At 41.1% G+C, this 22,682-nt stretch overlaps 1 protein-coding gene and 1 long non-coding RNA gene across 4 annotated transcripts in view; both read left to right on the top strand.

Annotated features, from left to right (window-relative positions):
* cntn5 (contactin 5) overlaps positions 1-9,212 on the top strand; it is a 106,746-nt gene extending 97,534 nt beyond the window's left edge. For all 3 annotated transcript variants that reach the window (XM_085795885.1, XM_085795887.1, XM_085795886.1), the window contains exons 18-24: positions 403-473; positions 6,077-6,311; positions 6,406-6,515; positions 6,675-6,861; positions 7,031-7,143; positions 7,543-7,711; positions 8,288-9,212. In XM_085795885.1, coding sequence (XP_085652011.1) covers positions 403-473; positions 6,077-6,311; positions 6,406-6,515; positions 6,675-6,861; positions 7,031-7,143; positions 7,543-7,711; positions 8,288-8,391 — 989 coding nt within the window. In that variant the 3' untranslated portion in view covers positions 8,392-9,212. The remainder of the gene's footprint in view (positions 1-402; positions 474-6,076; positions 6,312-6,405; positions 6,516-6,674; positions 6,862-7,030; positions 7,144-7,542; positions 7,712-8,287) is intronic.
* A 5,766-nt stretch (positions 9,213-14,978) lies between these two features.
* LOC146976244 (uncharacterized) lies at positions 14,979-21,106 on the top strand. The gene is made up of 3 exons (XR_015037379.1): positions 14,979-15,054; positions 19,147-19,278; positions 21,015-21,106. It is a non-coding gene; the product is annotated as an uncharacterized LOC146976244 (long non-coding RNA).
* The last annotated feature ends 1,576 nt before the right edge of the window (positions 21,107-22,682 follow it).

Below are 22,682 nucleotides of genomic sequence, written 5' to 3' on the forward strand. Positions count from 1 at the left end.
AATTACTGTATCTACACACAGTTGTGTAAATGAATCTCTACAGTTGCAATCCATGATCCAAATGCCAGCAAATTCAAAGAACCTGCTATCACTTTCAGTTTGATTGACAGGCATTTTAATGCAGACACAAAAACTACAAAATAACTAAGTTTTTAATATTTTCTGATGCAGTGAAAGGTTTGTTTACTTCAGTAATGTTTTTTACACTCATCACTGACACAGCTTTGTTGTTCTGAACAGTTGGCACAAAATACATCCATGCTCAGTCATTATTACAATCCAAATTATTAACACATGTTTTTCTGTATTTTTTTCATTTTCTTCACTTTTGAAAAACATATCAAAGTAAGTTTGCAGTATTGGGTCAGTGATGCATTGTTAACTTTTTTCTCTTTCACACAGTACCATCAGTGGCACCAGCAAATGTTAGTGGAGGGAATGGCCGCAGGCACGAGCTGGTCATCTCATGGGAGGTAGGTCCTCAGCTAAACTCCATCTGTAGCACAAACACAACGACACACGTGCAAAAACACAAATGTCACAGTAAGTTTGGCGTTTCACGAGAGCAAATTCAAATTGTTGTTGAATTAATTAATTAATGGAAGCTTTAGTTTAGTCTACTCTCACATGGAAAAATATTCTTTGCAGATTGTTTTATGATCCAGAAAAGTCAGTGTCATGACATTGGAGCTGTTGAATATTTTTCCTCAGAAAGAATAGAATAATATACACAGTATATTTAGACGCTGTATGGGAAAGGCCTTGGAGGTCCTTGAAATTTAAGATGCTTATGTACAGAACATTTTCTCATTTTCTAAAGAAACTGAGTCAGAAACTGCCACAGGTCATGCATTAGTTATACTGGAATTCATATTCAATTTATAAACCATATTCGTATTTGAGTTTGCTAAAGTTTCAGTATAATTTGAAGTTTTTAAATGTGAAACCTTACCATCTGTAGTGTAATTAAACTGCAGAAATTAATGTAATTTCAGTCAAAAGCGATTTTCAGTCAAAACATTAGCTCAGCATTTTGCGCTGCTCAAGATGCCTGTTTAGGATCAAAGCCTCCCCAAAAGCCGTCATGGAGGGGACTCCTTGTGCTTCATCAGAGAAATAATTAGTTCATATGAAAGCTTGCTCTGTTTTCCAGTGTGGTGCATGGCGGTGTTTTCTTATGTAAATAGAACCGAAATAATCCACTGCAGGTATTACTAACTTTCCGAGATGCTCACAAATCAGCTACTATCAAATAACTGAAAAGGGTAGAGGTAATAATTGTAATCACCAGTGCAAGTTGACATATAACCCCAAACAACATAATAAACAACACAATAAATATGAAGGCTGATTTGTCATTTTGTGAATTATGGTATTGTTTTAATAAAATTCACATTATAAGCCAGAGTTTTTCAACCTTCCCTGCTTGTGACCCTCTAAAACAAATCAGCATCTGTAGTGCTGGAAACACCTGGCATAAACGCACCCAACGGTGATTACTTTTAGGATACTTTACATAATTAAATATTGGAGGAAACATATAGGGTGTAAATATTCATATCTTGACTTGAGAGTATTACTCACCCAAATGTAATAATAAATTTGTATGTTTATTCATTATCACCACCTCCTGCTATGAACGTTTGTGAGCCTGCAGGTTGAGAATCAGTGTTACAATCCAAGAGCAAAAACAAGGTTCACTTTGAGCATCTGTACTCAAAGTACTGCTTTGGCTTTCCCCCCTTAGGAATTTAACTGTCACTAAGTAATAAATCCTGCATGTGAATGTGACTTAATAATCATGTAGAGGTTGCTGCTGCATGCGGAATTCATTAATTCACTTTTTGTTGCCTGGGAATTCTTGTCAGACGTTATTAAGGGGGATAAAGCACGGTTGATGGACGACGCCAGTCCTTGTGGTTCTTAAGCTTGAAGAACGGTCTAATGATTTTAAGATATACAGATGATTGCATTAGTCTACAGTCAGTTGCATTCACTTTAGTTGAGATATGACAAGTAGCTGTGGTTTCACTCCGTGTGCTGGGGACCTGCGTTTTCTATTCCCAGAACCATCAAAGTGGGATCTAATTAAAACATAGAGGAAAGGTTTCAACAGCTCAAGTGAGAGGGTGATGTGAAGAGTCTGGAGATGTTCTTAAAATATGGGAAGACGGTTGTATTGAGGGATTTGCTGAGCAGAGCATCGGAGGCTGGCAATGTCTGAGCTCACTTAACTTCCACCCTGTCGACAAGACCTTTTACTTTTGCTTTCCTAACCAGCAGTGCACCCAGTAGTGCACAAGAAGGTATTCAGTTTGGGTAAGAGTGGAAGGGTTTGTTTTGATAAGGTAGCAAAAGAGTTTAAGTTTAAAATCCAGGAAAAATTCAATGTTGAACTGGCAACATGCAAGTGTTGTGTTGGAGAGAAATTTCAGGCTAAATCTAGTATTAACTGTTCGCTGTGAGTGGTGTTGGCACCAGCCGCTGTTCCCTTGCAGGACTTAGTGTGTGCATGAGTGATTTCACTGATAAGTCTGAAAAGCATTTCCACACTGATTGATTAGGAGACGTGACACTCAGCTGTTTATTAGTGTCATGTTAATGTTGTTGTTGCTGTTAATGTCAATTTCAGCAAACAAAAAGGTCAGCACCAGAGACAGGGTAGAGTAGGTAAAAAAGAAAAACCTAGATATGAATGCGCTGAACCCACAGGAAACCATGACCCAGAGGTCAGACAGAAAAACACGAGAGAGATGTGAATTATATCCAGTGCGATAACACAGAGGCGGGGTTACGGTCTTCACAGCTCTCTGTGCTGCAGGAGAGAGGGTCTGTGAGTGGTGAAAAGGCTCAGGTGAGCCCTTGATTAGGGCAAAGTGACCTTTTTCCATTTCAGAGGGGAGGCATGCTAGACCCATCTGCTGCTGTATTCAACATGATTTTCTCTGACTTGCCTTCACCCAATTTTAACTCCTCATCGGAGGATTTGAGCAGGTTGAGCTTGCTTCAGCCGCTGCAAGAAGGAACAGGCCAGATGAGAAAGGGCTTCAGTTCAGTGGTGCAGAAAGGTTTTCCACACGACCAGAGGTTGAAGTGGTTATTGTAAAAAAAAAGGAAGCAGCTGTATGAGATTAAAAAAAATTAAATTGTATTGATCGCAGGCAGAATTAGGACATAGCGGCAACAGGGAATACAACAAATATAATGGATCCTGTTCATGTTTCAAAAATATAACAAAATGATAAGTTGATGTCAGTTCACCAGAACAAAACTCCACTCAACTTGAAACATTTTGACATAATAACAAATGACAGATTTATAGAGTATCTGTGGAAACATTTTATGCTCATTTCCGGTACATGTGCTTTAAAAATGTCATTGGCTCTTCTCATTGTTAGATTTATAAAACACATGTGAAAGTACTATTCGCTGTGGAAAGTTTTTTTTTTTTTTTTTTTATACCAGCAAGGCACAATCTCCTGCTTTATTATTAACAACAGCACAGCCTCGAGATCATAGCTCATTCATTGTATTTTAAACAGCTTCTCCCTTTATTGTGTTGCAGATTTGTTTAAACATCCCAGGTCCCAAAGTTTGAGGGCATAACTCGGTCACAAAAGCAAAATTTGCTGACAAAGCTGAAAGAAGGCCAGCTGAACCATGTATTACAGAGAGCCGCATGAGCCAGGAATGATTAAGATGTAGTGAATTTAAAATTTGGTCCCACCAGAGAGCCACGATGACGATTAACCTTGAATCTCAGAGTCATTCCCAATAAATCCAGAGGTGTTTATAAATATCAGTTTGTAGTCTGGATCTTGACAATGGTTGTAGAAAATGCAATAAATCTCACACTAAGTAAAGAGGATATTAGTGTGAACTGTTTCCAAGTGGACAGCTTGGCTCTCAGCCAGGTCTAAGGCGCAGCATGTACAGAATTACTATGAGCAAAGCTGAAAATTTGCAATTGAGATCAGTTGAAGGATATATTAACAGGGGAATGGCGAACAGATGTGGAAGCAACTGACAGTTATTCTTGTAGTTATTAAGTATGGGAGCCAACTGCCACTGGGAAGATAACCTTCACATGAGGAGAAGTGCACCTCAGTGGCACATTATGGGGGATAATGTCCATTCCAGATGGGATGGTGTTTGGTGGTAGACCATTTCCTATTTATAACTGTCATTAGCTTGCCTAGTATAACACAGTGACGACCTCTATATGAATAAATACAGGACCCCATGTTGAGAAAACAATCAGGGGACACTTAAAGTCTCAGAATACTGATCTGATAGGTGCTTGGTTTTATAAAACACTAAGAAAGAGTGGTTTCAAGCTATTAATTAATTTTTATGTCTCTGACTGAAACTATTTCTTGCCCAGAATTCTTGAAGACTCGCTTGATGAGATTTTTAAAGAACTTTCTGTCTGCAGTGTTAGACCCCCATGACTGGAACAATTTCTCTCTTCAACAAGTGCCAAAGCAGAAAACTGAGAGTGAACATTGTTGAGTCGGATCAATTGTTTTTATTCAGACATTGTTTCCATTGGGGTTAGTTCACGTCTGAAGTACTGAGTGTACTTGGAAAATTAAAGTGCCTCTTTGAAAATGATGCTTCCTCCCTGCCCATTGTTGGGTGTAAGAAGTAATCACCATCAATAAGTCAGTCACTTTTCTTGTTTGTCACAGGACAATGCTGTGATGTTCTATTTAGATGCAACGTCCTCCTTTTGCTACTTGGCATTTTAAGTCTTTTTTAGTTCTGCCCTATTTCTTCGCCTTTCTGTTAAATGCTTTTGGAAATAAATCAGGGCTCTGTCTGTGATCAATGGAGATGGATATTAAAAGAGACAGAGCAGGAATGTTAGCCCTTTTTGGCAGTCGAGGCATGCGAGCGCATGGCAGTTCCACCTCTCCAATCATCTGTGGAGAGTTGTCAGAGTCTGGACGGCCATGGTGGGCAGGGTTATTAAGCAGGATGAATGACTAAACAGTCTGCGCAGCTTCATTCAGCCGTCTCATTAGAGTCGACGGTGAGAGACTGCTTTTCCTCGTGAAACCATTGGGAGGACCATTAGTGATGCCCCCACAGTCACCGTCACCGAGCCCAGCAGGCCTCGCAATTTCATCCGTGAGACTTCAGTTATATTATCAGCTCACGCTTGTCTGAGACTATCTCAATTCCCAAACCCGCAAGTGTTTCTAGACTTAACTAGCTAATTTGTTCACGCTGTTTCTAAAAGACTTTAGATATTCCTTAGCATGTCTTTAAAACCATTGCCAGCTCCGATGATAGCTTTGATGGAAGCTAATTCATTTTCACTAATCATCCCTGTAATTAGGAAGTCATGGTGATTGGTCGTTGTTGAATGAAATGTGAACTAACACCTCCATCCAGCAGTGATCCCTCTGTAGACTAGATGGCTAATTTGGGTGATGCCTTCAGGGTACAATATTCTTTTGAAGCCCGTGCAAATCAGCGCATTACCTCATGAGCGGCAGACTTGTTGCCAAAAAACAGGTGTACAGGTGTTTGTCATTTAATAAATTTAGCCAAAGATTTAATCCCCGCAGCTCGTATTTTAATTAAATTTTCGCTCACTTAATAAATTGGCATTTGATTTGATTAAGCACCGAGCAGCTGTGGAAGACAGCTCCCAGTTTTACCACTTCAGGAAAACCGCAGATAAGCACTGGAGCCGACACACAAAACCCAAAAATCCCCCTGTCAGACACGGAAAGATAAATAGCTACATAATGGGTACAACTGAGCCAGATATGATTTGTTTCTATTACTGAAGACTGACTGCATCTTTATTAACACTGGCAGACAGTTACAGTAAATGGCGAGGAAATTGAAAGCTGGTTAAACGGGACTACCATAGAGGAAGAGCTTCTGTTTGATTTCCTTGCAATGAAAGCCCTGTGCACACTGAGGAAATGTTCAAATGAGAAAATGTGCAATTAATGCACCTTCAGTTTCAGAGCAGAAGCACCAGTAAGCTCGGTTTGCACTTCCATCTCAGTGAGCGACGCGCTCCGGTGACTGTTTTCTCTCCTTCTGATGTTTTCAGCCTGTGTCTGAGGAGTTCCAAAATGGTGAGGGCTTCGGGTATATTGTTGCGTTTCGTGCTAACGGGACCCGCGGGTGGAAGGAGAAGATGGTGACTTCTGCTGATTCTACCACGTACAAATACAGAGATGAGACCTTCCCTCCCCTCACCCCCTTTGAAGTTAAGGTTGGAGTGTACAACAATAAGGGAGATGGGCCGTTCAGCAAAGTTGTCATCATCCACTCTGCTGAAGGGGGTGAGTGAGTGAATACATATGGCTGCTGGGTCTCAAAAAGAACAAAGAGAATAGTTTTAATTTATAATCGTCATCATTTTGACTTGTTCCACAGAACCAAGAGAAGCTCCGTCTGATGTGAGAGCTCACAGCATTTCGTCATCAGGAATCAGAGTCACGTGGAAACCGCCCAACCCTGGCCCTGGAAGACCAAAAGGATATGAGGTTTTTCATACATTGTGCCTGTGGTTGTGTGTGTTACCGTGCACACTTGCACATTTTCATACAGTGTGTGACATTTTGCATAATCATGCATACCTTTGTGCATCAGTAGAAGCTTGAAAATGGTATTTTTTCACGCAGTCATTTGTTCGATGTTTAAAGGTCAGCTACTGGAAAGACATGGAGCAAGAAGAGACGGGGAAAAAACAGAGAACTGTGAAAAACGAAACATCCACAGTCCTGACAGGACTAGAGGGCAACAGTCTGTATCTCATCACAGTAAAGGGCTTCAACAGCATCGGCCAGGGTCCTGCTAGTGCTGCTGTCACAGCCAAAACCAGAAAAGCCCGTGAGTGCAGTGCTGACACTAATTACATAACACTATATATGGAACAGAGGCTACCTGTTAAGTTCGCTCTAAATCCTCTTGTAAAAAGTGGAGTAATTGACCTAGTTGGTTGAAACTCTGTTAGAAGTCTGTTTGAATTTGCACCAGGAGTTCTGTTTTCCCTCCTCAGCTCCCGCTCAACCTCCAGCCAACCTCATGTGGATTCAAGAGGGCAACAACGTGTCTTTAAGCTGGGACCCAGTGAAGGCAAAAGACAACGAATCTGATGTCATCGGGTACATGGTAATGATCCATCGCTAATCTTACGTCTGTCTCATAAAACAGGAAAACATGAATGCAACTGCAAGGGTTATGAAGTGGGAGGAAGTACTGTATTTTTAAACTGAAAACTGACCATCATTACAGAACTCAATCTGTTTACAGACCACTTAGAGGTGCAGCACCTCCGGTCATTGCAATTGAAAATCAAACATTACACAGATGTTGATGTATCCACTGAAATTGAGTGTGAAATTGTAAGTGTAGTTAAAATATATTGTGGTATAGAGTGACAAATGGATTATACATGTAAGGTTTCTATGCTCCAGTTTACCGTTAGTGACAGAAGAATTCAGACAATACAGTGGATACATTTTAGATGTAACCTAAACACATTAAAACAGGAATGCATGTGTCCTGCAGGTTTTACTCAAACAGGAGGGCAGAGGCCACAACCAGGTGACAAGAACCATCAACCCTTCCACAATGCTTTCACTGCCAGAGGGAGGCACCTATGTCATTGAGGTGCGTGCCCTCAGCGAAGGCGGAGAAGGAGCGGTCAGCTCCCAAGTCCGACTTGTCACCTCCTCCGGTAAGCTCCAATATACTTAGCCGTCTCCTCTTCCAGTTTCACGCTCATTACATGACCTCTAAAATCCAATCCCCATGCACGAGCCGTTTTCTCTGCGTAGCGATCTTGAGTTCTGCCCTTAATGGAGTCACCACAGCTGTTGTTCCAGCCAAGTTTTCCTTGGCTAATACTCTTATAATTACCTTGCCCACACAAACCGTCCTACTCCTGCACAGCCAATTAACTCTTAAGCAACAAGACGAATAGAAAGTTTGCAGTCCTGTGTGCAACGTAACAATCAGCTTTTCAAGGCAGCAGCAGGGCAGTGGTTTGCTGTTTTCCTCTTCTTTTCCATTTTCCCTTTTCTTCTTTTTGGTTAAAAAAAAAGACAATTTATTCATAGCTCCAAAGTCCCTGAGAGCGATTCATTCAAAATATCAATGGAGTTATTTAGCTTTAAAAATGAATGCAGTTCCGGCGTTTTGTTTAGCATCTTTGTTTTCATCAGTGTTGCCTCTCTCCCTCCCTCCCTCCCTCCCTCTCTCTCTCCCTCCCTCTCTCTCCCTCCCTCTCTCTCTCTCTCTCTCTCTCTCTCAGGTGTTCGAGCAAAAAGCAACCAGTGCTCAGTGCACTGTGTGCCACCCAGCCTAACATGGACAGCACTGCTCCTGGTTCTTCTGGTGCCTTCAGCTTCCTGGTGAGGCCACTGTGCCATCCTCACTGTCACGGAGGGAGCCAGCGGTCTTCTGCTCCCTCATTCCCTCTGACTGTCTGCTTGCTTTGGCCTTACCCATCTCAAAGGGCCCGAGGCCGGCCGAAGGGGGTTGAGTCTGCCAGTTAACGCGCGGCTCTTCAGAGTTCATCCCTTTTAGGTCCCCGTTTCTTTTGAGGCTCTGGACGTTTGATTTGCACTGTTCTTTCCAACATCACGGTAGTGTTGTACTGTAGTGTACATTGTGTGGAAAGATTTGTTTAATCATTTACTTTAACATCACGTGTTCATCTCATTGACTGGCATCTAACCACCTCCAGACGGCTCCTACAGCTCTGGGGCTCTACAGAGCGTGAACAATTCCTCGAAAGCTGCTGTGGTAGTAATACAGGGATCAGCCGGCCTGTTTCTTTTCATTACTTATCTGCATCAATTTACCCCTTGGCTGCCTAACAAGCAATGCAGCAGAAGCTCAGTAGAGATAAGTGCATTGTTTTCTTATTCACACATTGAGGAGAAAAAAACGTTTTTTATGGAACCAAGAATCTTACTATTTCCAGACTTGCTTTTTGTACATTGTGTTACCTTTAAAGAAAAAAAAACACAGTGGTGTGTGTCAGCTATGTCAAACTCTCTGTTTTTTGGTAGCGATTAAGCAATGCTTGGTGATACAGTTTGTTGACTGTTGGATGTATGGAAGTAGGAAACAGGTACTTACCTGTAGTGCCCAAACACATTGATAGACAAAGACAACTCTGTACGGACTCTTGGTGTCAGTACAAAATAAATGTGATGTATATTTTTTAAAAACTTGGTGTTTGTAATTTCTAACTCTTGGAAAAGAGGCTAATTATTTTCATTGTTCATCAGTCTGTTGATTATCTCACAACAAACTAATTACCGATAATCATTTTATCTATACAATGTCAGACAGAGGAAGTGCACATTCTGTTTCTCAAAGCCAAAGACTCAATTTACAATCAAATAAAACAAAGAAAAATATAAAATTCTCTCATAGAGTTTGATTGCCTGATAAATAGCCAGATTACAGAATTATAAAAATTGTCTGTGTATTTTTTATGTTGATCAACATAATGATGAATCAACTTTAGCACCATAATCCATCTCAAATATTTCACCGCATACAAACCTCATCACAACACTTTGATTCTATATTGTATCTGTAATAGTTAGAGAGACGCAGCTCTATCAGACGGCTCTGCACTCTTAAAGTTGTGCACCTGGCTATGAAATATGTAAATTGCGGGCTGATTGAATTCCACACACGTGGCATTACAGGCCACAAAACTTTCAGTGATAAAAGAACCTCTGCAGAGCCAAATAGGGCAGCATCAAGAGTATCTCCTCTTCCTCTCAGGCTCCTTTTCTTGCCTTGTCTGCAGTAAAAGCTTATCTCTCACCGGGCAGAAATCCAAATGAATTTACCTCAAGTGTAATTAATGTTAGAATGGAGATCTGAAGTCCTAAAGCCTGCTTGCTTGAGCAGACCTTTTGCTCGCTCTGCCTCCAGCTCCCTGGACTCTCCATTACAGAATCAGAGTAACCTGGCTCACCTGCTCAGGTTCAGACAAGGCTACCTGCTCAACCACCAGAGATAGGACCACACAGGAGAACAGAGGACGAACACCGCTCCGAGCCGTGTGTATCCCACCAACTCAGACCTCTGTGTTTTGGCTCCATTGAGAGGGGGAGGATGTGAGGTTGGGCTCCTCTCTCTAACTTGAACATCATTTCCGTCTGTAGTGCGACGCATTAAGCTGTTTAATGTGGATGGAGGGGTTTTGCGGCGCTTTTTAGCCTGTTCAATAACGCCGGCTCAAACACATACCTCCACACAAGTGCTAATGTACCGACCTTTAATTATTCATGCAGCACCTGTCTGTGTTGGCGCATCTGATTTATGATAATGGATTATGTATCCTGCAAGGGGACCCATTTGGTTCAGAGAGCCAGAAGCTATAGTGTCAGCAGTTAAAACATGAACTCCACCTAGGTTAATGTCCGTGTCTGTGTGCCTGTACATGTGAGTGTGGTGTGTGCCAGGATATACTGTACTTTTTAGTTATCAACAGGATGTTAGATGATTTCAGGGCTGTGTGTGTCGCTTGAAATCAACAAATAATCATGTGTACACTTTAAGATCACCCCAACTGCTTTTTGAATAATATTTTGTATAAGAAAAATGTATTTTGTGGGTTGCTATTAGCATTTGTTTGTTTTTATGTTTTTACTGGCTTGAAAAGTGGTTCAGTAGAAAAGTATTTGCTGTCAGTATAAGTAGATGAGTATAACCTGCAGCCTTAAGAAGTCACACTGCACTGAAATGTAATAAACCTCTTCACTTGATAGGGTTAGTAACACACATACAGTGTAACAGCAGCCCTGAAGCTAAAGGATTCAACATCTCTGCTCCGAGGATGCTTCAGCAGGACACACTTCACTTTAAAGGATATACTCGCCTCTGTATATGCATGCATCACTTTATGCTGCTGGGTTTCAGGAGTTTCCATTTCCACAAACATGAAGAGGCTGCGTGAGAGCATGTGGCGTGTGAAGTTTCTCCCCTGTTGCCTCTTCATTCTGACTGTGCTTTTTGTGAAGCCGAAACCACATTCACAGGCAGGATGACTCCTCAAACCAAACATAAAAATAAAATAAAATAAATCCTTGAAATATGATATCCTATCAGTTGATATACTTCCATCTTCATCCATGTCCTTTAGCCTTGTGAAACTTTAAAGTCAAGTATTAAATTGTATCTGTGGCATTGTTGTTGGAGGATTGGCTGTGTGATTGAGAGATGAGCAGGGAGGGACTTCGCTTTTCAGGCAGGTCACAGTGCAACACTTGTGCTGAAATTGAAGAGTGGGGCTCTCAACCAGCCACTGCTTCTACAGTGGGAGGTAAACTGAAACATCATACAGGAAGAGACTTTTACCTGCGCACTGTAATTTTATGTCATACAGCTGATGTTTGCACAGGAGCTGACTTTTTTTTTTTAAGTCTGTGCGGAGTGTTTCCACAGCCTAATGTACATTACACTCAAATGGTCAAAGCTGAGTACTGTGTAAGGGAGGTGGGGATCAGATGGGGGGGGGGGGTTACAATTCAATGACAGTAATGAAGTAGAGTGTGTGTGTGTGTCGCCGTTTTTGAGACCATTAACAGATTCTATTGAATTAAAAGTAATGATTGTGGTTTCACCCAATTTCAATTCTGCCTTCAATCTTTCTCACTAAGCTTTAATTAAGTGTTTCCAATTCACAGTTTTCTTCCTGTGTATGTCTGTTTAATAGTCATAGCATAATTAAAAGCTTATGTATGATGTGAAACCTTGTGTGGTAATGAAACATTCTCCAGATGAGATCATTTCTAAGCTGTCGAGTTAAATGCAGCGAAAGTATTTCCCATTTTTGCAGCTCGATGAGACATCCCGTGCTTTTGTTTTTTCTTTTTTGGTATTTTGTAAATAAATGTAAAAATATAACTGTTGGGTCTTCAGATAAAACTAGCTCATTTGTGTTTGCTGGAGGAGGTTTCTGTGATGTTTGGATTTTGGTCCTGTTGGTTTCCCCCCCGGCAGTGGCAGAGATGGCAGAGAATGAGAATTAGCGAAGTGTGCCATGTTCTGTTGAAGACTGTGAACAGAGGGATTAAAGGAGCAGCTTTGCAGGGAGAGTCAACATCCAGCATTGTATTGCACCAGTCCAGTAATTATTGAAGTTATAATTGAAGCTGTCTTTTGACCTCTAAAACCAGCTGCACTGGAGAGGAACCATCAGGAAGCCACAGTGCACAATGTGTGCTGCTGAGCTTTGCAGGAAATAAAATAAATAAATAAACCCTGCATTTTCTTGCTTGTTTGTTTACAGTGGCATTAACAACTTGTTCTTTGTGTTATTTTTCTTCCCTTTGTGCTGCATGAACTCCTAGGAAATGATGTGAGTTGGTCGGCCAGTCCCTCTGACACACTGGTCAAGAGGTTGTTGAGATATCTTTTCAATTACTGTTCAATGTGGCATAAAATCTGATATGGATATTCAGGCCCCAGAAGGTTAAATTGTAATGTTGCTGGTGAGCACATGCACTGACTTTCTACAACTGCACACCAAGAAAAAAAGCAACAAAACATATACTCTAGAAATTTAAATGAGCCGTTTGTGCGATTACATTTGCATTACATTTTTAGCTATCCACAGGATGAACTTGTTTAAATCCAGACCCTTTCTGTAGCTCCATACTCAGGCAAAAACAAAATATAAAGTCCAGTGTGTAGACACACACGAAATGGAGCTGGCAAACCGAAGTAATGTTGTGGCTGCATCCATGCTCTCACAGAGATAAACATTTGTGATTGTACTGTAGTAACCCAGTGGCTTTTCCTCCAGCACTGTACTGCACTACTGACACTCTACCTTTAAGTGCATTGTTTGTTGCTACACTTTTGTATTGTGGCCTCAGTAAGAAAGTATGTTGTGGTTCTATTATTTATTTTACAGGTTTTCTGTTCCCTTTGCAGTACTACCTATCTATTTGAAAGAAAATAAAGAACTGCGTCATCTGGTTAGACGTTTGCATGAACAGACAATTTCATTAGAACCACGAATTCATAATGCAGTGTTCATCAAATGTTCACCATTTAAAATCAAGCAAAATATCCACTAGTTGTAGAATGTTTCTTTCTTTTTTCTTTCTTTTTTTAAAAAAAATAAATGTTCTTGCCTGTGTGATGGCAGATGGCATGCGATTAGAGGGGAAATTTCTTAAGAAACACTGGCAAATTTGATGTACCGTAGATCCTCCTTCATAAGAAATTAAAGCAGAAGTGCCCTGCTGAGAGGCCTCATTAGGGAGGCACATTTAAGAGTAAATCAGAGAAGAGGAAGAAAAAAATCCTGTTGATTAAGCTTTCCCTCCCTTGTAGTTCAGGCCTTTTTGTTTTTCGACCTCCAATAACACCGCATGTCATGTCTGAAGCTGTACTTACACAACGCTCTATTTCCATACATGATTTCTAATTTCTTTTATTTTGACGTCATGGTGCTCAGAAGAAATCACTTGCAGGATTTTGCCCTGCAGGTAAAATCCCTGTCAGGACACTAAAGTCACATAATGTGGATTTGTTTATAGAGATACTGGAATTCAGCCAAATCCCTGCAGATTGGTGAAGGTGGTGATTGAATTCGGAGATCCAAGCTTACTCCAGACCCATTGTGTGAGGGAATATAATGGGATGGATTTGTAAATCTGGAGACAGCATAGGGAGATTTAAAGGTCAGGAAAGAAAGTAGTTATCTCTATGCAGGCCTGTGCCAAGACCTTATAATCTGCCCAGTTACCTGTCTGTTATGGCTGGTGGCAGCACAGGCAGAGAGGACCCAAGAGCAGGCTGATAGTCGGATGGATAAGTGGGAAGACAGGCCGCCAGGCAGCAGGCAGCAGACAGGCAGCGGGCACAGAGGGAAACACACAGAGACACGAGCAGATGATGTGACAAATGAGAGGGAAAAAGGACCGGCATAAATAACAGGGAGCAAATCAGGGAAATGAGGAACAGGTGTGGAAGAGGGCAGGGAAGCTCAGGTGAGTGTAATTAGCAGAGCAGGTGAGCAGGTGGATCAGGTGTCAGAGGCCACAGTGAACGGGCTGAGACAGGAATCGTGACAGTAGCTATGGATGTGCCCGTGCTGAGGAGGGACCCCGGAGACATCACGACAGCCCTTATTTAGGGTCAGGGTTATTTTTGCAACCACATAGCCTACGTCGTTTCTTCATTCCCTCAGTAGGCCTATAATATGAGTGTTTCCTGAAATAGCCCGCTGCACTTCAAACACAGCAACCCAACCAGCTTAACGACCGTCGTCATAGTTACTACAACAACTGTCATGGCCTCATTTGGTTCAGGCACAAAAGGTAGCCTGCTTCCTCATTAGGTTAAACAAGACTTGTGTGGCCCCTAATTAAATAGAGAGGTGTTAAAATACAGTTTTTTTTTCTTTCTGAAGGTATAGCATAGCCTACTCTTTAAAATTTAAGTATTTTATGTGTTTAATTTTGAGATTATTAAAATCTAAAACGTGGATGTAGAATAAACTAAATAAATAGGCCTAAACGATATTTTGTTTAATGAATGAAATTAAATGTCGCGAGAATACCGATAAAATGTAGCTAGATGCTTTTGTTCCGTTAACAGATGGTTAATTTACGGCTGAGACACGGGAGCAGAGGTCATATCTACGGGTCAGAGAGAAGGAAAGGGGAGAAACCGGAAGGAGAAAGTGCACGCATCATTAGCTAAGTGTTGTGAGAGAGAGAAAATGAATTCCACAAAATCCACGTTTCCTCATTGACGCACTTTCTTGGGACGAGTTAATACGAGAGAACAGTGAGCCAGAGGACTGCACGTCGGACTGAAACGGACCAGCACACCTGCAGACGGAGTGGAGTGCTTCGCTGCTGCTGCTGCTGCTGCTGCTGCTGCCTGGTGTTCCTCATGGTGCACATGGAGCTGAAGCTACAGTAGGCTACAGCTGTGAGTTGGACTGGAGCAGAGTAACAGGGTGTACCCTCTTGAACCGCTGAACTGTGCTTCATCGGGCATCACACAGGGCAGGCCTGCATCGCTGTCAAGGTTGGTGTGAGTTTGTGCATGAGTGAGTGTCTGGACCCATTAGTAAAGGTGTTGCCTATAGCAGATTGTGTGACACTGATTTTCATTGGAATTGAAAATTGTGTAGTCTATTTAAATTAGGCTATTGTTTATTCAATTTGAAGGGGTTTTGTGTTATTTGTTGATTGTTTTGTCTGTTTCTATTTCAAGTTTAATCTACTGTATGTAAAACAAAAGACCAAAAACTAAATTCAAAAGTAAAGTAAAAAGTAAATTCATTGTTGCTCTGTGTTATGTTGTCTGGGTCAGTTAATCAAAGTATAGTAATTAAGTAAGTATTGATCAGTTAAATAGAGTACCCAGTGCACTCAACATAGATAAACATTAATGGTAGCTACCTGATTACAACAAACCTACTTAAAGCCCACCCCACTGTCTCACTTGCAGCATAGCAGGCTACGTAAAGTGGTGGGGTGCTACCATATAGTCTGGGTGCTACACTTACATAGGCCGTGGGTAGGCTACAGACTTTTATAATCATATACTAGCCTACGTCACCATACCACTCCCTTTGCTCATCCCATAATTAACACCCTGACAAAAAATGTAACCATGTGTATAAAAAGCTGAACAGGAGACCTCCAGTAAGGGTTTGTTATGGAGGACAGACAGTCAACATTGTACCATGTGACTGAATAGTCATGTAAAAGTGGACAAAATTTGACTTGATGGTGACACAAGCATGGAGGTCAAAGAGTCACTGACATCAAAATGTTTGTTCCTGGTGATAACGTTGATGTTCATAATGACTTTTGTCTTTTCAACACCAGCACAGCATTTTAAGATGATGGTGGCACTAGTCGAAGGGGCAGTAATTTGCCTGATAAGTTTTATGCAAATCCATAAGTAAGTTTTGAGATAATGTATCTAGGTTACACAGAGTTTATTCTGGGTTCAGTCACTGTACAGATGTGGGTGATCTGCAGGGGGTCATTAAAGCTGAATAGATTAGAGAACAAAATGAACAGCAGACAAAAATCTTCATATCAGCTGTAGTTTTATTGCTTTCCAAACAGAAATTTTAAAATGATTTATATGTTTAACCATGAATTGAAAGGTAAAACTGAAATTACTATCATTCAACTGTGTTTTGAGGGGAAAATATGATCAGGCTGGCATGGTTTTGTACTGAGTTGATCAGATAATAAGTTTAACAACAAGCAGCAAAAAATAAGCCACCAATTTGTACTGTATCTACAGTAGTAGTTGTATTGCACCGTTTGACATGGATATGCAATAGTCCATCAATGAGTGTTAAAAATACCAAAGCCTTTTGTAGCAATACACTTAACACCAGGAACAACTGCATTGTATATTTTAGCAGGTAAGCAAATACTGTAACTATCAGCCCCTATACTGATACCATGGCACACGTAGGAGACAGGAAGTGCGTAGCTAGCCATCACGTACAGATAAATTGGTCATCCTTATTATATTTAACCTAAACATTCTATAGAAAAAAAGGTCATTTTAAACATGATTAAAATGTGTGTTTTTGTTTTGTTTTTCTAATTCAAATGCCTTTTGATTAAAATGTTTAAGATCTGTGATTTCTAATGTATACACAAAGGGTCTCATTCATGAAACATTAGTAAATCTGTTTGTAGATTTGCACATAAAAGCTCATGCTACTAAAAGCCTACTCCAGATTCATGATTGGTGCAGGAATCTCAGATTTGATTGTAAGAACGTGTGTAAAATCATGAATGCTCACCCATCGAAAAATTAACAGCACGCCCCCAGTGATCAGCAATTTAGCACAGATCCCCGCCCATAAATGGCCATATAAGGAGCTTATGACCACCGTCATGGAGGTAGGTGCATCCTGTCCACCTGCGATCATCACGCAAACAAAGAGAGAGAGAGAGAGAGAGAGAGAGAGAGAGAGAGAGAGAGAGAGAGAGAAAAGAGAGATAGGGGATCAAAGTCATTTTGGGTGAAGAGGAGTTGAAAAGAATATTCTCTTGTGTTAGTGGTGTGACTGGGACAGGTAAATCAAAGGGGTGGAGGAAAGTAACACTAACGTGAATAAAGTAAAAAACCATTAGATTGAAGAAGTAAAATAAAAAATTATTTAATATGAAACAAGGAAAAACACAACACTCATAAGAACTCGAAAAGCCACAGGAGGAGGAGGCTCTTCTTTACAGTCTCAGCTGTCTGCTGCAGAAGAGCATCGCTGCATCAACACATCAAGTTGTATAGGCAGGAACCAGCCGTCTCTCACAGCTCCATTCACACCGGTGCCAGCTGCGCTATAGTGTGCGTCCACCAAGCGTGTGTACACAACAACAACAACAACAAACACTTTTCATCACATATCAGTTGCACATTTATGGAATGAAAGTTTTTCTGGTTGATATCATATATCAGGTTATTGTCATCATTAGATGGGGCCTTGATACGTGCGTGTCCGATCCCTAAAACCTGTCCCTCTCCAAATATTTCTAATCGTTTTTCATGTTTAAATGACTTGTTTCAAAGGCATCAGCGTATTATGAACATAACAGAGAGCAATACAAATTGAATTTGTTATTTCCAAACAAGCAATATTTATGTGCATTCCTACATTTACACAAGCGCTACACACAGTCAGGAGCAGGTGTAGATTTTGTGAGTACGTAGCTACGAAAACATTGTGGATACTAAAAGATTGATGAATGCGGAAATCCACGTAAATGTCCCGCTGCACACGGTTTACACACAATTTCATGCTCATTCATGAATCAGACCCAAGGAGAGAAAAACAAGGGAAGATTAGCAATTTTGAGAAAACTCTGATGCTGGTGTGTGAAATGACATAATTATAACCCTTGTGGTTTATCTTGTTAGCTCCACACAATATGTTGACAAGCTATCACTTTAAGAAACCTTATATTGCCATTCAGACACACCCACTCATAGGCTACCACTGCTGTGAGCATGATTCACCTGGCAGGAGGTCTCGCACCAATAAACGCCAGAGAAGAAGGCGGCACAGGCCTATCAAGTCTAGTTAATCTGTGAGGTTTCTGCCGACCACACTCTTAACCACCCCTGACAGTCCACATGTGGTCGTCCTCACGTCTGCTCTGACGATTTTACATGTTGCTGCAAATGTCTGACCGTTGGTTCAGAGCACAGGAGTTAATCCTCAAATTTACAAAGTCTATCCATCCACTACCAACCACAAACTGCACCATTAGATTATATTATGTGTTTTGATGCAACTTCATGTTGATTTTTTTTTTTTTCCATCAGTGATTCATGAGTTTGCATGTATCCACTCTAGGCCTGGCTTTGTACAGGTGCCCTATATTAAAATCTTATATCAAAATGTTAACATTTGTTGGAAATACACCGCTGCGATGAAAAGGTGCTGGACAAGTGGAGACTTAAATCTGCAGGAGGATGGAGCATTAAGCAAATGTTATGGTAGTCAGGATGAAAGTGTTTGACTGACAGGCTGACCGTGCCATCCTGAGACTCAGGCTGAAATACCTTTGAATGCTGTATTTTTCAAGTTTCTTTTACCTTTTTTTATACAGGTTTTGGTTGAAAAAGCTCAGATACCACCAACGTTATTCTTTACTTGGGAAGGAAAGAGAACCCTTTCATTTTTGACGAGGAAGATTTTTCTGTGAAAAAAAACAGATGTGTAACTTATCACCAGAATGTCACTTACATGAGTTTCTGTTGTCAGTGAATGCTGGGTGCCTGCAGATGGTCACGTCTCGTTGCATCTAGGTTGCCTTGTAAATTTACCTGTGGCAGAATAGAAGAAGATGCATTTGTAGCCATCTTCCCCTTTTCAAAGTAACCATTTTCCTCCTGAAATTAAGACTTTCTGGGTCAGTTTTTAACAGTGCACCTGTGATTTCAAACAGCTGGATATATGATAAGTGTGCGATGACAATCATGTCTCAAGGTTCTCCTGTTGCCTGTGAATTGTGGTGAATCAGTCCAGCTTCACTATTTCTGTGTCTCAGGCATATTGAGTTTTTTTTTTTTTAAGCTCTAAATAACAAGTGGGTGTCTGAAGGTAATACTCCATGTTTTATTCATTGCTTTCAGATTCAGATGAATCAAAGTCTCATCAGTTCCTTTAATGCACTGGCTTCTTCTGGGATTGAACTCTTCTGACCTGTCGCTGAGACCTTGCTGCAGCCCCCCACTGTCGATTTTCCATGGAGGAAAGAGAGAGAGGTAAATGCTAGGTTTATCCTTGGTCCGGAGCCCGGCTGTGCAAGGGAGCATCCAGTTCATCGTTTGGCCTTTTACAGCTTCATTGCCTACTTTACAGTAAAGCCAGGTGCAGCGAACCTTTCAAGGGGCTGACATATTGCCTGATTTAAAGATTCCCTGGGTGGCAGGACACAGTAAAACCTGGATCAGCTGAAGCAATCTGAGGGTTCCTTCAAAGTGAAACTAAGTAATAAAACAGTAAAGAGGCCACACTCTCGTTATCTCCCGCCTTCTTCTTGCTGTTCATCTCTAAGTTTAAATTGGGTGGATTATTGGAAAGCCTCACATTTGCCCATCCCAGACTGCAGTAGAAGACAACTGAGAATTTCCATGACTAATAGAATAAAGTTGAAGCCCTTTTGCACTTGCAAGTTACTTGTATTCTTATTTCAGCTTGACTGAAATGTGACTGACTTTCCAATGTAATTAGCAATGTGCAAAGTAAAAACAGCTGTAGCAATTTTGGTACTCATTTACTCAAGTAGAAAGTGTCTGACAATCATTGACACTGAATGCTAACCAAGTGTTTTGGTGAGGATGTTTCTGAAGGAGCATTTGAAATAATTCGACGAAACACTCGATGTGTCATGATGCATGAAATCAAAATGTATTATCTGACAAATGGCATGGATGTGTACAGCATAAACCACGCAACGAATGTGGCCAACAATAACAAAATCCCCGTCTATTCTCTCTAGTCACAGTTATCTCACTTACATACGTAGCTCCCAAGATTCCTGTTGCAAAACTATAGCAAACGAGCTTATTATATTGTGTTATTAAGAAGAGTTACGGTAACAGGATGAGGCTGAGGCACACCATCAGGAAAAAGCTTTGGCCACCCAAGGGTAGAGGAGCCCCTCATCCCGTTATGTTGGCACATTTTGCGAAAAACATCCATAAACCCTCATAGACCTCCAATAAAGACACGATAATGCACTGGTGCTGCCTCAAACACCCCCTAAGTGCCCCTGTTGGGCATTTACCAATTTCCTGCATGTGAGGCATTTAGAATATGTCAGTAAATTGTTGTGTCTGCCAATAGTCTGCATCAGAGGCTTGTATGGACCATCTGTAAATTGTAGGGTATGTCAACAGTCTGCATGTGACGCGGTGCTTTAATTTGCTTCTTCTCCTGCTCCCTCTGGCATCAGCGCTGAAGAGGCGGGTCATGTATGTAATGTCACGCTAGCACATAACATTGTGTGGACACTCCTTCCGTCTCAAGAATTCAGTACGCAGCTGAAAAAGTCATTGAACCGCTCACTACAGGGGCATATTATTATTGTATTATGTCCAAATACACATTGAAAGGTCCACTGTGAGATGTGTTTTCATATTTCACCATGTGAAACCACTGTATGTGCAGATTGTGCAAAAGGGGTTGAGACACCAGTCTGTGGGATTTCTGCCTCCACACAAATACATTGGAGGTTGTTAAGTTTCTGTTTGTGCTGTTGCTCACAGATTTGAAAATCTGAGCATGAAACTGTCTTTTCAAAAACCATGTCAGTTACTGCACAGACCGAGATACCTGAACAGTTTTCAGTGGAGCTTCTAGTTTGCCAAAGAAATGGATGCTATGAAAAGTGTTCACCGGTTTATCCAGAGTGTCCAAGACAGTGTGTTTGAAAGACACACTGCTGGGGAGTTCTTCAGTGCTCTCAGCAGCACAAATAAAATTACCTCTATTACAGTTGGATGACAGCACAAGATTCATAGACCTAAATCTCCAAACTTCTGTGTGTATAAGACCAAAACTGTCAGCACGGCCAGAGACCAATGTGGGCAAGAAAAAATGTTGTTGTTTTTTGTTATAAATTGTTTGAACCAACCTTTCAAAGCTTTCATCTGTGAGTCCAAACTCCCTTCTCTTTGACCAGAGAAATACTTCATTTTATAAACTAGCTGGCTACAGCGGGTCATGTTGGTGTGCACCTCCAATGCCCTGCAGGAACCTGACATCTAAAGGGTGGATATAACAATGATACTTGGAGAATCAATGCAAGTGTCAATACTGTACAGACTGCCGATGCGCTCAAGGCTTAAATCATTCAGCTCTGCTGTCTTACACAGGGTGTTGTCTGTATGTCATCCTCCCTGCATGACAGTTGCTCATCATCTAAGCCTAACAACAAACTGAGGCATAGTCCCAGTCGAGCTGTGGTGTCCTCCCAGACTGCTGAGTGAAAGCAGGTATACACACACGCTGGAGAATCAATATACAAGGAGGCTGCAGCTGTAAGTCAGACCATGATGAATGAGACAGACTTGGAGGTGATTGAGCATGTCTGCTTTGATGGTGGTGCATTTAAATTGGGCTGTACATGTAAATGTTTTCCCTTAATTGGTAGCCAGAAGAGGTTTATCACCCGAGGTGAATACAGATCTGCAACACAGGCAACTGAGAAGAAATTCAATTCAGATTTAATGAGCTGTAGGCTGGAAATCTAGCTTTACGCTCATAGGTTGAGCAGAGAGCCACTTCTCTTTGTACCGAGACGTAGAGATTTTTTTTCTTTCCTTGTCTTTCTGGGGTTTTTTTTTTTTTAACTCAAATGATTAATGTCTTATGTTTTACCCTATTGACTTAAAGCTCAAATGAGGAAATTGCTCTCAGGAGTGGTGCACTTTACCCTTCATTCAGGCCAGTACGTCTCATGTGTGGATCGTGTTTCCCTGGATAGTAGATTAAGTCCAACTGATTTTCCTGTACAGTAGAAACCAGAAGCCAAATTAATTTAGAAAATGGGATGGGCCACAGATGTCAGCGCCATCTCTTCAGGTAGACCGGACATCGAGGTTCTAACCGTTGAGAAGGCTTCTTGATTAACGTTGTCTCGGAGACTAATCAGCGCATTAGACAGCTTCTTTTATGGTTGTGACAAAGCGTAGGCAAAAATACACGACAGAAAGGAGCCACGGGGAGCTGCAAAGTAAAGATCTGAAAACAAAGCAGATGCCCACACTGAGAATTACAATAAATCGTCAAATAATAGTGGGAGCTGTCGGCGCTCTCATCTTCACACATCGCAGCATGCAAACACCTCACATTAAATGAGATGCCTCTCATTCCAAAATGGCCATGCACACATGTTTGATGCTGCACATGAGAAGATAAGTGCATTGTTGAGGGACCATTTATTCATTTTAACAACCGGGAATTCTTATCAGGGTTGAGGGAAACAATTTGACTGCACAGAGAAAAATGATTTATGGATCTCCTCTTTATGTTAGTAAAATCTAAATGATCTGATGCTGTAGTGAAATTGAAATTATTGTAAAGGCACTGCATGGAAGCACCAACGTCAAACTCATGTACTGATAGATGACTGTAATAAAGTGCCGCTTGAACGTGACATTTT

This window comes from Trachurus japonicus, chromosome 13 (assembly GCF_045865225.1).
Source record: "Trachurus japonicus isolate A0001 chromosome 13, Traja_1.0".
NCBI lineage: Eukaryota > Metazoa > Chordata > Actinopteri > Carangiformes > Carangidae > Trachurus > Trachurus japonicus.